Source organism: Rhagoletis zephyria, unplaced genomic scaffold, assembly GCF_001687245.7.
Source record: "Rhagoletis zephyria isolate East Lansing unplaced genomic scaffold, Rhagoletis_zephyria_1.1 Rzeph_scaffold_00048, whole genome shotgun sequence".
NCBI classification, from domain to species: domain Eukaryota; kingdom Metazoa; phylum Arthropoda; class Insecta; order Diptera; family Tephritidae; genus Rhagoletis; species Rhagoletis zephyria.
In genome coordinates, this window is record NW_016157132.1 from 128443 (window position 1) to 148556 (window position 20114).

The 20114-nt window shown below is 34.5% G+C and overlaps 1 protein-coding gene across 1 annotated transcript in view; it reads left to right on the top strand.

Moving 5' to 3' along the window:
* beat-VI (Immunoglobulin domain-containing protein beaten path VI) overlaps positions 1 to 20114 on the top strand; it is a 157482-nt gene that overhangs the window by 103320 nt on the left and 34048 nt on the right. The window contains exons 3-5 of the mRNA XM_017622577.1: positions 8249 to 8391; positions 15745 to 15836; positions 19852 to 19962. Coding sequence (XP_017478066.1) covers positions 8307 to 8391; positions 15745 to 15836; positions 19852 to 19962 — 288 coding nt within the window. The 5' untranslated portion in view covers positions 8249 to 8306. The remainder of the gene's footprint in view (positions 1 to 8248; positions 8392 to 15744; positions 15837 to 19851; positions 19963 to 20114) is intronic.

Below are 20114 nucleotides of genomic sequence, written 5' to 3' on the forward strand. Positions count from 1 at the left end.
GCCAGAAGTGAAAACGGTGTGAAAATACCTTTCTACTGAGATCCTATAAGTCTAAATCAGAATAGTTTTGGCCCAGTTATTCAAGTTTTTCGCAAATCAATCTTTGAAAAAAGTAAAAAAACAGCATCAAAAATCTCATTCTTACGATTCCGTTGAAAAGATTTTTAAATATTTTTATGCAGATTTTTTAAGCTTATTCTAATTTGTCATCTGAGGGGACTTTTTTCAAAAAGTTCTTTAAGAAACTATTTTTATTCATAAAAAACTTCATTTGTGGAGGTAATTTTAAATCGGTCCAGCTCGCTTAAATCTTAATATTTTTTCGAAATATTTTAGTGGGCGTCTTAAAATACAATACATTTTGTAATCCCGACGGAAAATCCGCAACTTTTTTTGGTGATGCAGTCTAATGTACATACATACGTATGAGTGTTATTATGTTATTGTAAGCAAATGCAAATATGCAACGTCGAAAATTGGACAATCATGAAAATTAAAATCGAAAATCTTGAATTTGTGCTGAATTTGTATTTGCTGAAATTTACTTAGTACAGCTGGCGACATAATGATGTCCAGCAGAATACAAAAGTTCATTCTTATAAGTTTGTAAGAATTACTCGATATTTACTTACATATGTACATATGCGTGTAACAATAGATATGAATGAGCGCATTTGGGTAAATGTGAATATGATTTTGTTGGTGTGCTTTTTTGCTTTCGGGTGTGTTTGCACACATAAAATATGGCTTAACTAACTATCAATTGAAATATGCACATTTGCAAGTTGGAGACTAATGCAAATATATTTTCACGCACATACATACACACACACACACACACGCAAAAACTCTAACTCAACAATACATCCCTCTAGAAAATGTATCTAACTAGAAGTTAACTTGCAGTTGGGTTAGCAAGGAAGTAAAGGACAGTGTATTATCTCTATATTTTCCCTGCCAGTACGCAGCTCTCAAGAAAACGGTTAAGAAAAAATTGCAATTATTTCGTGTGTGTGTCCAAGGAATTTTGACATCTGATACTGACACTTCAATATACCTCAATTTTTCGTTTTTTAATTAAATTTTTTTAATTAAAAAAAATACAAAATGTACATGTATGTATTTTTCTTGTTTAATTTAATTCACTTCATAAATAAGTTTTGCTAAAAGGCGAACAGCATAACGGTTAGAACTTTGCGTACCAGATCTTTCAATAAATTTTTCGAAAGACAGTAAACAGCTTTCCAACTACTATTGTGAGTTGAAAGACAGTTGCCAGAGTTGCCCTATTGTTTTGTCATAACTAATTAAAAGTAAAGAATTTTTCCTCAAAAAAACTTAATAAAAATTGATTAAATACTTTTTATCAATTGATATTTTTTTCTGCAGGGATACGAGTGTGTAACTAAATATGAAAAGCATTTGTTAGAAGCTTAGTGAAGCGAAGTGAGATAAAAATTTTATTGACTGGCAGCGCGGGGCAAAACGGCGGCTGATAAACAAAGAAAATGAAAGTGTGCTGACCATTTATGCTTAATTTCATATAGATGAAGTGCTCTTCAAAATACAAAATGTAGTGATTTAATGTCGGTAAATATTGCCGATCGAGACTTAAATTGCCTTGTGGCACTAAAGCTGTGCAAACTGATGCAGATAAGCCCAAAGATATATGTATGTACATATGTGTACGCAAAATTGCATATGCAAACATAAAAATTATTTTAATTAATCATTTTTATCATCACAATGACACGAATACATTTGCATTTGAATATTGGTACTTTTTTCTCCCAATTTTTTTTTATAGTTAATTGACATCTCTACCAATCTAATTGCATTCGAATGCACAAATATTGACATATTATTATACAGAATTTTTAAATCTAAATCCAAACAAACGCAATGAAATTAAATTTGCTTAAAATATCGCTTTAACGAGCTGCGTCAACTATGTATTCCTTCATAAATAATAGAAATAAATAATAAGTTAAAAATAATAATTAACTAAGCACACGAATTAAAATGAAATTATAAAAATAATTATTTATTTCTTAATTTTCTCGTAGATACGTCACACTGTGTTATGGGCATAGAATTTTAACGACAAGTTTCTTAATGCTGGTTCAGATTAAACCTCCGCCTAGCTAACCATTTGTTTCTTTTTCAATGGACTAATTGTACACATTTCCAATGTAGATAGGGCATTCTCCAACCAAATTCTGAGATAGGGTATTTTTCAATGAAATTCTGAAATAGGTCGTTCTTCAATCAAATTTCGAAGTAGGGCGTTCTTGAAAAGTTTTCTGAGATAGGGCTTTTTTGAACTGATGGGCGAGATAGGTCGATCTTCCACTCAGCCATGGATATGAGGTGCCATTTTGGGTATAAAAAAGTTCCAAATAGAAAAATAGAAGTCCATAATTAGTGGCACTCCTTTTAAAGAAAAAGAGGGGGTTTTTCCCCCAGAATGAAATATAAACCACATTTCTACAACAAAAGTGCAATACTAGAATAAAATAAACCAGTTTAACTTGGACACTAACTAGGAAATTTTGGTTGGTGCAAAAGCAGTACCAAGAAATTTCTTACAAGTAATGCATATTAACTATTTTTAAAAAGTACAATTTTGGCAACTAGTCTGGAGTTGAAAAATTTGATGCCATTTAATGTAAAATGAGACCTGTGAGTGAGCTGCAAATTGGTTTAAGACGTTTTGAATTTTTTTTTTGAGCACTCGAAAAGTTATTCTTAGAAAAAAATTAACTTGATTTTCGGAATCACGGAGCAATTCTACATAGGAATTGTATAGTGTCATTCGGTGAACTTAAAAAATAAAAATAAACAAAATTGTGATACAGTGTTATTACTCCAAATACCAAATCTGAGCAATCAGCATCCTTAGGTAATGGAATGGAAATTTTCAACATCATGCTTCGTGAGACCAAAATGTGTCACTTAGGTATACACATTTTATCGTCAGTAAGCGATACTAACTATGTAACTAATGTATTGTGTATAAATTCATAAAATTTATAATGCCCTTTAAAATTCTTAGGATAAAATATACAAATCCTACCTGACCCGCAATTCATAAAAACCCAAGACTACCTTTATTTCTGAATGCATAAATAACTATTTTTTAACATTGCAAATTTTCCGGAAGAGCTGCTCACAACTACGGCGCTCCGCGGCTTACCTATTAGTATTCACTGGCGATATGCATAACTTGCAACAGTCAAACATCAGCCGACAAACCAGCCACCTTGTATCTATCGGTCCACTCACCGTGCCAACTGTCAATGGTACTGGAAATATTTGCATAACGTTGAGCGGCGCATTTTAATTTGAAACTCAAAGCTCAACTTGACTTAGTACAACTGACTATTCGCTGCAGGGTAAAATGTAGTAGGCTTTGCTAGTAGAAGTAGAATAGTCAAAAGAATAACTCTAGCCGCAAAACGTAAATTTGTAATGCCCTTCAAGCCAAAAGTGTATTTGTACTACCAGCATCAGCTGCCCTTAGGGTCAAAGCACTATGTTCGTACATATGTACGTACATTAGGGTGCATCACTTGCCATACAAAAAAAAAAATAAAATTCGGTACAATTAGCACTAAATATTTATAGCAAAAAGATCAGCAGAAAATGGGTATTTTTCTTGACTGAGAAAATTTAGCCCGGGTTACGCCATGCACATTATTTTTGCGCGTAACTCGGTACAATTATTAACGTTGGCACACAAAATTAATATGTTGGAATTATTTTTTTATCGGACTAAAATGACGAAATTCGAAAACTCCGATATTTCAGCAACTAGTTAAAGCCGCCAATTTGTTCCAACTCTCTCAACAATCTCTTTTCTGGTTTTTAATTAAATATGTTTTTAGATTTAAATTTTTTTTTTTTAAAGAAAAATCTATATCTTTTTTCATTTTAATTAAATTTTTAAAACTTGTTTTATGTATTTTTATTTTTTTATTATTATATTTTAATTAATTTAATTTAATTTTCTTCTAATTTTTATTTATTTTAAATTTTATTTTGATGAATTTTATTCTCTACCTTTATCGTTTTCAGACAGTCATCATCTCTTTAGTAATTCACTGATTGGGTTCGCGGGACCTTTCAGTTTACACTTCTCCCGCAACACAGTACGCCCTCCATTTGAGTCTGAATACTTATTTATGTAGAATGAGTTAAAAAGTTTTGTGAAACCAAAACTAGGCGGTAGTCATAAAACAAAATATTCCAAAAATTTACGATTCGCTTAAAAGCTCATCAAATTTTGGTACATGGATGTGGCACCTTAATGGGCATAAAAATCTTGCGTCTAATTTCCATATTATTCCTTATTATTTTTTGTTGTTGTGGTTTGTCGCAAAATGCTTAATGCCACCGGTCGTTGTTTGCCATCAAGGGGTCAAATCGTGTCATAACATGCCACCACCACCACACAATGCCTAGCATCGCATTGCATAGAACGTAAGTAATAACAATGCCACGTCGGATTCTCCAGTTCAACCTGATAACTTGGCCAACGAACCGTCAACAGATTTCTCTGTCAAACAAACCGCAAAAGAAATTTGAAATTTTAATGCAATTTAAATAAAGACAAGCCAGCAGTGCCAACAGAACTGGTTATAGTAAATACATATGTATGTATATTAGACTGCGCCACTCCCCATACAAAAAAAAAATCGGTTCTATTTTTCCATTGGAATTATAAAATCTATTATTTTTTAAGACGTCCGCCAAAATATTTCGGAAAAATATTAAGATTTAAGAGAGCTGGACCGATCTGAAAATACCTCCAAAAATGGAGTTTTTTATGAATAAAAATTGTTTTTTAAAGATTTTTTTTGAAAAAATCCCCTCAAATGACAAAACGGTTTAAGCTTAAAATATTTGCATAAAAATATTTAAAAAAAACGAAAATAATATTTTTAACAGAATCGTAATGATGAGATTTTTGATGCTATTTTTTTACTTTTTTCAAAGATTGGTATAGAATAAACTTGAATAACTGAACCCAAACTCTTCCGATTTAGACTTAAGAGGTGTCCTTAGAAAGGTATTTTCTCACCCTTTTTATTTCTTTGCATATAAACTCATTCAAAGGATGGAAGAGAAAGGTAGGATGAACGAACGTCATTCAAAGTTGAATTAAGATGTGTTGGTATTCGAAAAACAAGATGGGACACGAATGACATTTTTTTGGCCAGAAATAAAAACAGTGTGAAAATACCTTTCTACTGAGATCCCATAAGTCTAAATCAGAATGTGTTTGGCCCAGTTATTCAAGTTTTTTGGAAACCAATCTTTGAAAAAAGTAGAAAAACAGCATCAAAAAGATTTTCAAATATTTCTATGCAGATTTTATAAGCTTCATCTAATTTGTCATTTGAGGGCAATTTTTTCAAAAAGTTCTTTAAGAAACTATTTTTATTCATAAAAAACTTTATTTTTGGAGGCATTTTCAAATCGGTCCAGCTCGCTTAAATCTTAATATTTTTCCGAAATATTTTGGTGGACTTCTTAAAATATAATAAATTTTGTAATCCCGGCGGAAAAACCGCAACTTTTTTGGTGATGCAGTCTAATGTATATAGATACATATGTATGTATGCCTATGTAAGCGTACATAAATAGAATGATAGAGAAAACCAGAAAACAAGACAACAGCAGCAACAAAAGCAGTGACAGGTTGGAAAAAGCGCATGCTTACATACACACATACATACATACATGCAAACAATTCAAATGCAAATTCAAATGAGAGACAACAAAGTGTTTGCAGCTCTTCAACGTTGTCATGAAGGGATTAAAATACGCATGGAATTTGTGCATCGCAGACACAGACAGAACCGACAGGACAGGCAGGATAGGAAAAGACTTAGACATTGCAGCTGACGCCAGCGCCAACGTCAGACTCAGCTTAACTCTCCGTTACTCCTTTAAAGCCTTTATTTGTTCATTTGCTGATAAACACCCACAACAACAACAACAACAACAACAACAAGTAATAGGCATGGCCACAGTACTTTCAAGCTTAACCATTATACATAAAAACAAACTGACTGTGCGGACGAAGCTGTTCTTCGAAATCTGAAGAAACATTGCCTCTTGCGGCGACAACTAAATATGCACTACCACAATAAGAATGATATAAATAATTGTAAGCCTGCAAAGGGAAACAATAAAGTGAACATAGCTTGATTCAATTAAATTAACACAATGCCAACAATGACAACAATAAAAGTCACTATGCTGTTGCAAGTAAATGTAAGTAGGGCAAGGCAAAGCGAAGAAAACGCTGATAGCTGGGGATGGACATGGAATGCGAATTCGACAAAAGTGTTGGAAATCAACAAACTAAAAATAAAATAACCAATTCATCCATTCATTCCATAGTTGGGTCGTACAGAATTACTGCAGGTGGTTTTGCTTGCTAATGCCGTAAGTTAGTATCTACCAGTACTTTTGTCAATTAACGTTTTTTTTTTTAATCAATTTTTAAGTCTGATAGTGCCTCTAATCTAATGACTTTAAGGTGAAGTGTCATAATTGTAGATATACACAGGATACAGGGTTTTAACTGTATCTAAACTTCTTACCAATATTAAAAATGTGGATGTTTGCATGTTAGGACTTACGGCTCTCTCTCTAAAAAAAAATGCTGTTAAATGGGTGTTGCTTATAATTGAACATCCGAAACTTAACGTAACTTAATGCCACGCCGAAATCTGTTTCATTCATGATTTGAATCTACGTTCCGTTAAGTTAAGTTAAGTTGCCATAATCAGCCTGATTTAGCACAAGTCAAGGGTCCATTGTGATAGCACATTGTGATATTTGTCTACGAACCTTAGCAATTGCCGGGATCCCGTGATTAGTCCCGGTAATTTAGATATTCATTATTTTCCAACAACTTAACATGAAATAATTGCATCAATATAGTTTGAGAAGCTGTCCCACCATATAACAAATAATAAATAAATGGGTTTGAAACCTATTTACTTTATTATTTAAGTTGAAAAATATTTCATTAGTAACAAAACAAAATACAGTAATTAAATTTATACGCATTTAACAATACTTTAGCGTGTACATTTCTGATAAATGAACTTAAGGCATGTCGAAAAAAGCAAGTTCATAATACTAGTGGCAGAAAAAAAGAAACGCCTTATTTCAACCAGTTTAGCCTATATTTATTTTTTTTATTTAATATTTAAATTTTTGTATAAAAGGTTGCGTGACACCTCCAACAAAAAAAAAATATAAAAAGCAACGTTACTTTTAGTCACTTTAAACTTGCACTTTATCCTCCTGTAATTTAATGGGCTATACTTATAAAATTGCGTACCTAAATTTTTTCTAAAAATTCTGAGTAAAGAAAAAAATCAAAACACACCAAGTAATCAATATACTCAAGACACTATGGGCCTAATACAGTAAAACAGCGTTTTTAGTTTTAGAATTTTTTTACTAGAACTTTATAATTTCAAAGATATCATAAATGCCCTTATAAACATTTTTATTTTTTTAAGCTAATAAAGTTAGAAAGACTATATTCGGGGACGTTGTCGAATTTATATCAGTCCTTAACATATAATTTTTTCAAAATAAATATTGCAAAATTTCAAGGATATTCAAGGATACAATTTTTAAGGACATTTTCAATACCTTATGAATCAACAAACTTAATCTGTTCTTTCTCTACAGAATTTTCCCTTTAATTTGATATCCATACTGTTTTCCTAAGTACACTGCACTAAATTTTTTAACCATTTTCTGAATTACTCATATTATTCAATTTTCAAAGTTCTTTTTAAAAAATCCTCTCGTCAGAGAGAAAAACTTAAAACGCAATTTTACTGCATATATTTGGCCCATGAATTCGCGAATATATTGATTTTTGTGTGTAAAATTGCCTATCGCACGGTGTTATTGTATGTTTAATTAGCTTGACATATGAAAAGAAAATATTAAATATTAAAGAAAAAAAATATAGCGAAAACTGGTCAACATAAGGCATTATATTATTGCCACCGAGAGATTCTTGGCAAAGCGTACTACCTAAATAAGGTGACCAACTTGTTTAGAAAAGGGGGTCTCTGTCAATGTGCTTTGCAAAATATATTTGGCCAGTAGGCAAGCATAATTTTGGTAGATAAAGTTAAGGTAGATGGCAACTGCGTAAATATGGCTGACTATTTTAATAAATTGAAAATTGTTTTATTCTTTTCAGACACCTCACCAATACCCTCCGAACTCCTTCCTACTAACACAAAACCCAAAAAGCCACAATGAGCAGAAGAGAGCGTTTATTTCATGAGTGGTTCAATTTGTTCGCACTGATCTGGATGATCATCACAGACATCTGTTTCAATGGTAAGCTAATGCATACTTTAATCTACTTGCAATGCAATAAAATATATTATATAAAATTGTTAAAGCTGTTAAAGTGTAAGAGTTAAGCAACACGAAGGTCAATACGCAAACATTAAAAATGTGTTAATAGACTTTTGAAATGCATTTGGGCGTACTCGCCAGCAAATGGAAATTTTAATTGCCATCTGTACAAATACATATTTAGTATATATGTAAAATAAGCCGTTAAAATGCGGCTGCTTTTATATCCTTATACAACATACATACATATGTATGGGCATATAACTTTTTTCAATGGCAACTGATGCAAACGAATTGCAGTTATATATTTTTGCTGGCATTAAATATCCAAATATCGCAATTTGTTAAATGTGTTACTCAGTAAACACTACAAATAAGGAAACTCTGAAAATATTTGCTTGCGAAAAAAATTGAGTTGTGAAGCATTTGCAAAACGTCAATAAATACTCGACAGTAAAAATGCAGCAATAATTTTACGTCCGCAATGCAGTGTAGCTGCAGAGCAATACAAAAAATTGTGTAGTACTTATAAATGAAATCGCGGTGGAATTAAATATATATAACTGAGGGTGGGCCAAATTTTTAAGGAAAAAATTCTATGTAGAAAATATTCACTACGGTGTGTTGAAAATATTAAAGTGGAATTTATGCCCTTTATATTTAAATTGGTCACCTGTATTACGTTTGTTCAGTATATTTTTATACCATTTGTACACATTTATAAAAGTATTTCTTAAACCTAGAACACGAATGTTAGTCGATTCAATTAACACAATTTATATTTTGGGGTGGAGTTTCTTGAAAATGAGAAGAGACCTGAGATGCCTGTCTATGATTACTTGCCTAGCTTTTAATAAAAAGCCGCGGGACCAATGGGTTGGCATGACTTTGGTTGGACTGCTGGTTTTTCCCACCTTTTTAGCGGAAAGAACCGCCTCGCAAAGCTGAAATTCGGTATTGAAAAAGGCATATCTTAGGGAAGTCCTTTTTGGAGATGAGCTTGCAGCTGTTCGGGAAGAATCTGTTTTGTTCATGAACCCTGGTTTGGTAGTGTAAGTGCTGTAAGATCATTTTTTGGTCAAATTCGAATGTTATCTTTTAACTTCTGTGCCAAATGTCACAGTGCTTTGGCTATAAAAAAAGGCAGTTGCTCAACCGTAGTAGCTTTTTGAACCACTTCGGGCAACCCTTCACATTTTGGAAGGGCTTATGTGGTGGCAGGCTCTCGTATATGCTCGCGGCTGCTTAAGCATTCTTTATTTACATTTCGCGTTATTCTTTGCTCACAAGCGTCAGACCTTATAAGGCAATTTCAAAGAAAAAGCCTTAGACTTTAATTGGTCGAATTTTGATTCAAAACCATAAAAAAGATTTTCGGCATGTAGTCTCAAGGCAATGCGGGGGAACAAGAGAAAATTCATTCAAATTGACAGAAAATTTGTTTTCTTGACTTAAATATGTCGGAGTCCAAAGAAAGCCTGAAACATAAGTTCCACCCTTCTGTACATACATAATTGCACATATGTGTGTGGTTTTTATGTATATTGAAAATATCGACAATTTCCCTATCACACATTTCATATGTGGCTATGTATGTAGTACAATAAGTTGCTTTTACTATTGTCGTTGTTTTGGTTTTAAAGTTGGTTACACACCAGCAATGCAGCAGTTAATTTAACTTTAATCACATGCTGGGTTATTTCATTTTTAATTGTATTCACCGCTTTTTTTCCACATTGCTGCAGTGCCATATTTAGTAGTAGCTGCTCCTGCAAAACCACAGCTCCAGCAGCCGTGTCAACTTCAATGGCAAAGTTTATTACCCAATCGTTGATCATAAAAATGCAAAACATTAAAGACAGGAAGAAATACAGAATTAAAATCAAGCGGTCGGAGGAGTGTGAGGAGATACATACAGAGTGAGGTGTTGCGAAATGCAACGTATGCAAATTTCAGTTAGGGCCAATTGAAATACGCTCGCCGGCTGCATATCGGTGGCAGATATGTAGTTGGACAGACGTCCATAAGCTAGCGTGAAACAGGTGCTGCAGCTGTAGGCGATTGAGTTATAAAAATGCAATGAAGCGCGGAAGAATCAGGGGTTGCGGATGATATGAAATTGCCTCGTTTATGTAGTATTATTTATTGCGAGAAGCGACGTTGAAATTGGCGCATTGGGAATGTGAAAAAGACGGGCACGGCACGGTTGCCTGGTTACTCAGCCATCTGCGTTATATTGGATTGTACGCAGCAAGTAAGCAGAAATATCAATTAAAGACAAACACAAATTAAAAAAAAAAATAAATAAATGAAAATGGTGAAATAATTTTAAACAAAACAAAAAAATGTAAAATTCCTGCTGGCTTGCCCATATCGTTCGAATGGACTCTGACGCTCCAGCTCTGAAAGTATTCAACTCTGAATCCGCTGGTGTTGGCAAAATGGCAAGAAAGATGGAGGGCCCCAGTGCGATAGAAATACCATTTATTTTAACTTTTTACTTTTACTTTACTTTACTTTGGTGGCATGAAGTTTTTGCTTGAGAAGACCCTTAGTAAAATATTCCGAAGAATAATTTTCGAGATTCTCTAATGAACTTTCAAATTTGCTTTTTTTGAAGGATTTCTTGAGTTAAGACTCAAGGAGACCCTTTCAATCCGGAGCGAATGAATTAAAATGTTCTATGAAAATATTTCCCATACAATTTTACTGTATACGTCTTAACCTTTAACTTCGCTTAGACAATGATTTTAAGAAGTTGTTTCCACTTTTTTGAAAATTACTTAGTCAGGGACATGAAAACTTTAGTAGGCCATAAAATAAATATACGAGCTAACTTTTGCAAATTCATCGAGTGTTTTATTGCTGGATAGGTTCAGAAAATATTAGCAAAGTCCGGCCTGGTATGAATTGTCATCAAATTGTCGCACAGTGCTATCTGTAAATGGATAGCCTGTGGAACCAGCAATTCTACAACCCCCTGAAATAATAGCAACCTTGCCAGGGATAATATAGCAGTAATAATTGGCACAGGTAGTTACGGGAGTACCCTCTGCGACGCCAATCAAGGAGGTAAAAGCTTAGCGAAGAGTTGGTGCGACAGTGTGGGTCTTGATATCGAAAAAAGAAACCTGCAAAGGTGAATCAGGTCTTGGCCAATGTTTCCGTACATATATAATCATATATGTAGTTATGTATATGCTAAGTTCCAGGTGCAAAACCAAAAAACAGACACTCATATGTACGTATGTATGCATATATTTTTTATCGCATGCTTCAGATTTTATCGCCATTCCACTGGTTGCCAAGAATTGCAATAATTCGCAATCCACTATACATAAGTACATATGTACATATGTGCTCGGCCGATTTTAATTCTGTATTGCTATATTTTTTTCTCGTTTGTTCTTCATATGTCACGTATATATGTAAGTGTATTTATTTCATTTTCACTTTCACTGCTGCAGTGCGGTAATTAAGTAATTGAATTGAAATTGTATTGTGCCACATGCCATACGCGCGCCAGTTGCTCAACGTAAATTGCTGCAATAGGCAACCGTTGTCCCTTCTGCGTAAAATTAACACATTAAGTCTACAAGCAATTGCATTAACTCAATAAAGCACAAGCTTGCATACAAAAATATATGTATAAGTACATATAAACACGCATGCTGTTGCAATCAGATTATTATTACAAACTTCACTACATTGTTGCTTTGTGTTTGTTGTCATTGCTATGTACTCGTATATATTGTTATCATTAGCAGCATTTTTCTTTATTGTTGTTGTTGTTGTTTATTTTTATTACATTAAATTTGTCAATAATGAGAATGGCCAATTTGTAAAAATGTGCCATGTGCCACAATGTTGCATGCCAACATTTGCTCATGACATAATGTGTTACTTAATGAAGGAATCTGCATATTTTTATCACTTACTAAATGAAATTTATTTTGCATCTATATTGATGTTATGTTGGCGATATGTAGTATGTGCATATATATTTGGTTTTGTTGTTTGGGATGCCATAGCAATTTATATACTGCAAGTGATGAGTTAATCTACATACTAAATACTTATACATTCATAGATAGGTTAAAGTGCATTATCCAAAAATGTCTGATAAAGCCTGCATTCACAATGTTGATTGCTTTGCATGCTATTAATTTTTTAACCAACTTCCAAAAAAGGAGGAGGTTATAAGTTCGTCGAAATATTTTATTTTTATTTTTTTTTATTTTTTTTTTTATGTATGTTACCGCGTCAACCGATTTCGGTTAAGATCCGATCAGTGGATCATGAGATATATATATATATATATTTTTTTTTATATGAGAGTTGAAGTCAATTTTTTTTTTTGCTAAAAATTACTTGTTGATAAAGCAATTGCATTTCTGGCTAGTATATTCCAGAACGAATGGATAAGGAGCTTGTGTGAGCAAATCCAATTTTTGGCAGTAAATCTCAGTTACGCGGTTTTGCAGAATGACGATACGCGGTTTTTTACTTTAAACGACGATATGTATATTTAAGCTAGTGGGCGAATAAGATAATTATTAAATTTTGTATCCATTTGAAGCGAAAAACAAATTGCAGGATACTTTACTTAACTTTAGCTTTTAATTTTTTCACTTCACACTTATGTATGTACACAGGTATATATCCGCTAATCGATCCTTAGAACTAAGATGTTTGGTATGAAATTTTTTTTAACCTTTGCCTTTTTGTTAGTAAATATTGAATTCCACTGTCAAACTAATTTTTAAGTCCTTCATTACTAACTGAATTTTTGCATTTTTTAGCCAAATTAATTGCAAATTTTTGTTGTAAATTCCAAACATAAATTTTCGCCGAAGGCGTTTCGTGTTTCCTCCATATAAAAATAAATTTTGTTTATTCGTTATATGGAAACAAATGCCAAAGAAAAATTTAAAAAATTCAACGGTAGTTTTAAGCCACTTGAAACGTGCGCATTACTAGACTAAAATTGAATGGGCTCTAAAACTGCGTACACAGAAAAATTCTAGCACTTCGGAGAAAAAAGTTTGAAATTTGGGTGAACATTTGTTGCATTATTTTGTATTCTTTTAAAAAGTTTTAAACTAGGGTTTCTATGAATTTTGTTAGAGAATGAACTGTATTTTAAACGAAAATTCTTAAAAATAAACAATATCACTTTGAAAGCGGGGTGCTATAGATTTGTCCAATACTGTACATATTGCATATCGTCACCTGAGTGGAAGATTAAAAATTGGAAAAAGTGGGTCCCGTAGTATGTGTACGTTCCCCAATTAGGACTGTCAAAAATATGCCAGAAAAAAACTGAAAAACAGCTTGTTTTGCACCGCTCAGCGCGCCTGGCACATTTGGCGTGAATCGTTCCATATGTAAAGGTTTGGCCGAACGGCTATTGTATTTTGATGAGAAGCTGTTTTTCATAGCTGAAATACACTCGGAGGTTTGCGGGACGACCGCTGTCAAGAATACACCTTTTTTCTATATTTTTGCGTTGTTGCTTTCACCAGGGCTTGAACTCGTGCCTTGCGAGGTAAAAGCGCGCACCACTACCAACAGCGGCCACTACACTATAGCGGCCGCCAACTCACATAGTTAACTATGGAAAATCATATCGCCTGAAGATATACATACATATTAAAAAAAAAAAACAATATTTTTCTATACAAATTTGAAATTCCTGGGCATGCTGGTTTAAAAATTTGTGTTTAACTACATATGCGCTGCGAATTTAGCCCTTAGTGGTGCAGCTGGATCAAATATTGCAGTAGAAGGGTTACGAGAAGGCATGCCACAGAAGTGTTGAAATAGTTATTTGGGTAAGAGCAGCCGCAACATTTAAAGCGCATATCCCGCAGGCGGTGCGGTGGGCAAAAGCTAGCAAATCAGCAAAAACCCCTAAATCCACAACTTTTTCAACAACAATTTTTGTTAAAACGTGAATTTGCCTAATGAATCAATATGCCATAAAAGAAACAGTAGTACTCATATTTGCGTATATTACGAGTATTTGTATTTTGTATTAAATAATCAATTAGAGTTATGGCTATATTTTTTGCTACATGATTAATGCGACTGAATTTATAAGCACACAAAAACCAGTCAATAGCATTCAGTTGCATTTATACAATTCATACATACGCTGCATGTGTAAGTATGAAGCAAATGGGAGATCTGTTACAACCAAATGTAATAGTTGGCAATAGCTTCTGCCTAAAATAAGTATTACTTTTAGTTTTAAAGCAATACAGTCGTCGTTATTTAACATTGGCCCTTAATACTCAACTTGTATGCCTGCAGCTTAATGACACTCGTCTACTTTGCGGTTGGCGCTGCTGAAATCAGCAAACGCGTTCCCTCAAAATTGGCTAAATGGCTGCTGTTCATGAACGCCACTTAATTATGTGTCAAGCGCAGCAACGTATTGTGCTAATGTTAAGGCACATACATACATACATACAACCATGATGGCAACATAAGCCAACTTACTGCGCCACGCATATGTTGTACGCATACTTTGTGCGGCTTTTGCTGATGTTGTTATGTTATTATTTTATTTAATTTTTTCAAATTGCTATTTTCTTTCGCATTTTGCATTGTCAGACATCTCCACAATTCATTAAGTTTTTTGTTAGCCATTTAATACAATTCAACTGGTTTTTGCAACTGTTTTCGCATTTTATGCGCTGTTAGCTGGGCGGGCGAAACCGCATAATAACCCTGCTGCAAATGTGTGTATGTGAGTAGGTGTAGCGAATTGTCAATCGTTTGGTGTCTGTGCTTAATGTCAGACCGCTTGTTGACATTGCAATGGCGCGCGCCGTGGCGATGCTGTTTCTGGCACCTATACGCCCATATAATGGCACTGTTTGTATGTATATTTGTGCAGCAGTGGGCGTGTTTGTGTGCAAAATTTATTTTCTGAAATTTTTTACAATGCTTTTTATTGCCTTTTTGTGACAGCATACAGCAATATAAAATAATTTTCATAATTTAAGCTTAATTAATTTCTATAATCGCATTTATTGTTATCTTGCACTGCAGTTAAAATAAATATGATGAACAATTATAAATTTAAAATTACGCATTTCAAAGGTTTACTGGCCAATGTTGCAAAAATAAAAGCAAAATCACAAAAATACTTAGTAGCAGAGTGCAAAAATTTAATAAAACATATCTGCGAATTCATTTACTACTAGATTTTAAATTTTATTAAACATTGCAGTTATCAACTAATATCGTTTTTGTTTGTCTTTTTTTCTTCACTTACCTACTTGCCCTCACCAATTGTTACTTATACGCTATGTCACCCGCCAGCACACTGTTTGAAGGATCTGAAGATTTTCGTGCCGGAGGCGGTCATCATGGGCAATGCAGCGACGCTTTCATGTCAATACGATTTGGAGCAGGTATGTTTAAGTTTATTTATAAATAAGAGTGTACATACATACAGTGCCGGGCAAAAGTATTGGCGCAGAGAATTTATCGCAATATATCAAAGATTTTTTACGCTAATTTATTTCGAATATTTTTTTAATAAAGATAAAGTTCGTTCTAAGTATGCAATTTTGGTATAACAAGGTGCAAATTTGCAGTATGCAATGTATGAAGTAGCAATTTTTTTTAGTGGAGGGTGTTGCTCATTTTCTCCATATAAAAAATAATTGTCTAACATTTTTGTAAGGAAGAACCTAATCAACGCGATTTTTTAGCAACTTCAAGCTTGCAATTTATTACACTGAAATTAGATGGGCTATAAAACTGTACACTTAGAATTAAAAAACAAAAACAGAATAGAAAGTTGCAAATTTTATGTTTTTTGGAGTAGGTCGAACTATATTTTTGTAAAAAATTATCGAAAATACATAAATTAGAATAAAAAACTTTGCAAATATTGTGCCAATACTTTTATCCGGCACTGTATACATACAAACTATAATGAAACTGTAACATTTTGATGTCTGTAAATTATATATATTTAAAAAAATTAATTATGGGTGGCCTTTATTAGAGCAATAGAAGCCCAATCAACAATTTTTAGAATTTTTGTCTTTCTGTACGTTTTTATTCGGATTACTCGAAAACGAATGCATGAAATTGAATGCGTTTTTCACCGATGTATTGCTAGAGGTCTAACGTAATAGGCGGCATACACACCAGACACGCGTCTGACTCGCGAGTCGGTTTGGATGTGTTTGTGAAATTAAATATGTGTTAGTTACACCGACATGACTCCTGGCATGACTCTGAATGATTCAACTGTGTTTAGTCGAAGGCGAGTCAACACGTACACAAATGACTCGCAAGTCAGACGCACTATATATGGTGCCTATAAACCGTAGAAAGAAAAAAATTGAGAGTTGCCATCTGTTTGAAAATTGCAGATTAAATAAATTGATAAGATGAAATAAATATTGCAGTGTGACTGCCAAAAGAAAGAGGTTTAAAAAGGCCTACAGCCGAAAGCATTTTTGAGGAGGTTGCCACATGTTTTAAAATCGTTACTTAATTTAATTGGTACGATAAATTAAGTAGGTTTGCAATTTGGGTATGAAACTGAAGAGGTTTAGGAAGGCTTACTGCCGAGCAGTGTTGCCACCTTTTTTAAAGAATTTATTCATTAAATTGATAAAATAAATGAAATATAATAATACGGGTATCAAACAACACAAACTACTTTTAAAGTACAGTGACGCACGCCGGATATATCCCGTTTAAATAATTATTAAACGTACGATAAGTATCTACATACATAGGTATGTGCTACGCTGCCTCACCTTGTAATGGCTCCCCTCCACCAATAACCCTCCACGGCCGCTTAACTAACACAAAAAACATCGATAGACGTAAATTTAATTTTGTGTCAAAGATTACAGATCTGTATAACTTATTTTTTAAATCGGTACGCCGATCTCGATATAAAGATGCAACAACAAAAGTAAAGTACTTTTCCTAGCAAAAGAAATAAGCCGTTTTTCTGAAAGTGGCCTAAGTCATTTCCACCTCTTGTGGTTACTTCTAACTGAATGTATCCGTGAATCGTTCGAGCGCCATGAATTAATAAAAAAATTTGTTACCTTGGGCTGTTGAAGTTGAAAGGATGACAGACGCGCTCAGATACTGGTAGAAGATCAATGAAGTTAGGTAAGGTTAGGTTGGGCTCCTCGTACCTGCAGCTCCTGCAAAAATCATTGAATGGCAATCTCCTAGCTAGAGGGATGTGACCGGTAAGCAAATATTGAGCTTGCATGTAGCGAACGGAATGCCCAACCTTGCGAGCGAAACCGCCATCTCATTGCCTGGTATACCTCTGGGTTTCGGCACTCATACCAGGTGAAGTGTGAACTGCTCTTCCATCACGTTGAGTGATCTGAGGCAACTCACTTCAGTTTCCGAGATGCTTGGGACAAAATCCCCAGGTTTTAAATCCCCTTGGCTATCTGAAAATATGTAGATGTTGTTGCGCCCTACTGCTCCTGTCCTTAACAACTCGTTAGCCTCTTCTATGGCCGTAAGCTCGGCTTGTAAGACGCTACAGTGGTCGGGAAGTCGGAATGGCATTTGTACTCATATTTGTCGTCTGCACTCTCTGTATTTGCTTTGGTTTGCTCCTAGGCCATCCTCTTTGGCCCACTTCTCCACCCTCCTTAGTATTCCCTGCATAACATCACACAATGTTTGCGGCAATTTTCCATTGCAACCCCTGCTCTGTCCTGCCTATGGGCAGGTGGACTACTGGCAAGACCCATACGAAGGGAGTTAGGATTCCGTCTTGTTGGGTATCCCTACTGAAAAAACTGCTCGTCGAGATCCCCGCCAGATCGGTCTGAATAACTCTTCATCTTAGCAATTGGTCGCGTCAGCAGTGGGGAATCGATACCCAGATCCGCCAGCGCTGTCTTTATGGATGCGAGTAAGATGTTGTTTAAGGCACCCTCTATGTCTAGGAATGCTACAAGACCGTATTCCTTGCAAGATATTGAATTTTGCGATATGCGCCACGATCTCGTGGACTGCTGCTTCTGTGGACTTACCCTTGGTATAGGCGTACTTGTATAGGTCGCTGAAGTTAACCGGCATGAACTGACTTATCTATCCTTCAAAATAAACGAGTCAAATAATGAAATAGATTTTTTTTGTGATTTTTCCTGAGTACTTTATACAGCCTTTAAACATGTTAAATGTTACTCATACGCCATGTAGGAATTTCGCAATAGCTTTTCTTCGTTAGTAGCTTGATTTTTTAGCAAAAAAAAAACAGGCTCTAATAAAATTTTTCGATTTCTCGAATCGAAGTTTCTGGAGTTTTCAAAATATATCGAATTATCGAAATTTCAAAGTTATATATGTTTATTAGGTTAGCACTGCATATCGCATTTTATCTTGTTACTATAGTGTAACGAGTTATCGTAGTTTCACGATAGCTTTCGAAAAATACAGAGCTACCCAAATTAGCCGAGTTATTAAAATTTATAGAGGTATCAAAAATTTATCGAGTTATCGATATATATCTGAAAAATTTTGGGTTATCGAAATTTATCGACAAACTAAAATGTGTCGAGTCATTTCCAAGTCCTGTCATGTCCTCCAAAGATTCTCTTAAAACTAGAAAACCGGTCAAATTTCGACAGTAGCTAGCTCTCCAGAATAGTATTTTTATAAAACTGTAGGATATCTCTAAAACTTTTCTATACCACGGTAGTTTCGAGAGGATAAAATCTAAACTCTAAAATTTTAAACTCCAAAACGTTCAGTTTTTCCTTATTTATTTTTAATATTAAGTCTAAGGTATAGACTGTATCGAATTTTAGGCAAGTTTTTTTTTTTTTAATTTGACCAAAGCAATCCCGATAATTTTACCTTAGCATAAAAGCCTCAGTTTTCTAACTTCCTTGGTAGCAGCGGGACCATTCAAATGGTACCCACTGATTCTATCAGCAGCGTGTTCACTCAAATGGTATCAACTGATTCTATCGGCATTACTTAACTTACCACTTGTCGCATGCCACATGCTTCGTGCCTTTTCTGCAGCTGCTACTTGCCACTTGGCATCATTTTCCATTCAATCGTCTACATATTCGCCCCGACTGGCCACCCGCCGTCCGCTTTACCTAGCTTGCAGCTGCTGTGCAAGTAGCATATCTGCCAGCTGGTATCGTGCCACCACTCACTGCGCGCTTCTCAATTAAAATAATTGCACGGTAATTCGTCTCTAATTCCTTGCCACTTGCCTGCTGATACACGCTGGCATCAGTGACTTTCTTGTGCCATGCTCCTGCTGCGCGTTCTTGCACGCGTTTTATTTTTAATGAATATACCAACAAACATAAATACTTACTTTTTTATTTTATTTTGGTTTTTTTCACATCTCAGCCACTCACTCTTACTAATTTTCTTTCACATTCTCTCTCACTCTCTTTTCAGGCTGCACTCTACTCAGTGCGCTGGTATTTCGGCACCGAGGAATTCTATCGCTACGTGCCTAAGGAGTCACCGCCCACGTTGGTCTTTCCCGTGTCTGGCATTAATGTCGATGTAAGTTGAGACTATTTTTTAGCCCCCGTCCCCCTCTTTATTACCTCTCACACTGTACATAGCTCGCTGCCTCTGCTGCGTCTGCTTTTTCTCGGTTCAAAATATTACTGAACTTTTTTTATTAGTTTTAGTAAAGAGTGTTTGTTATTTTT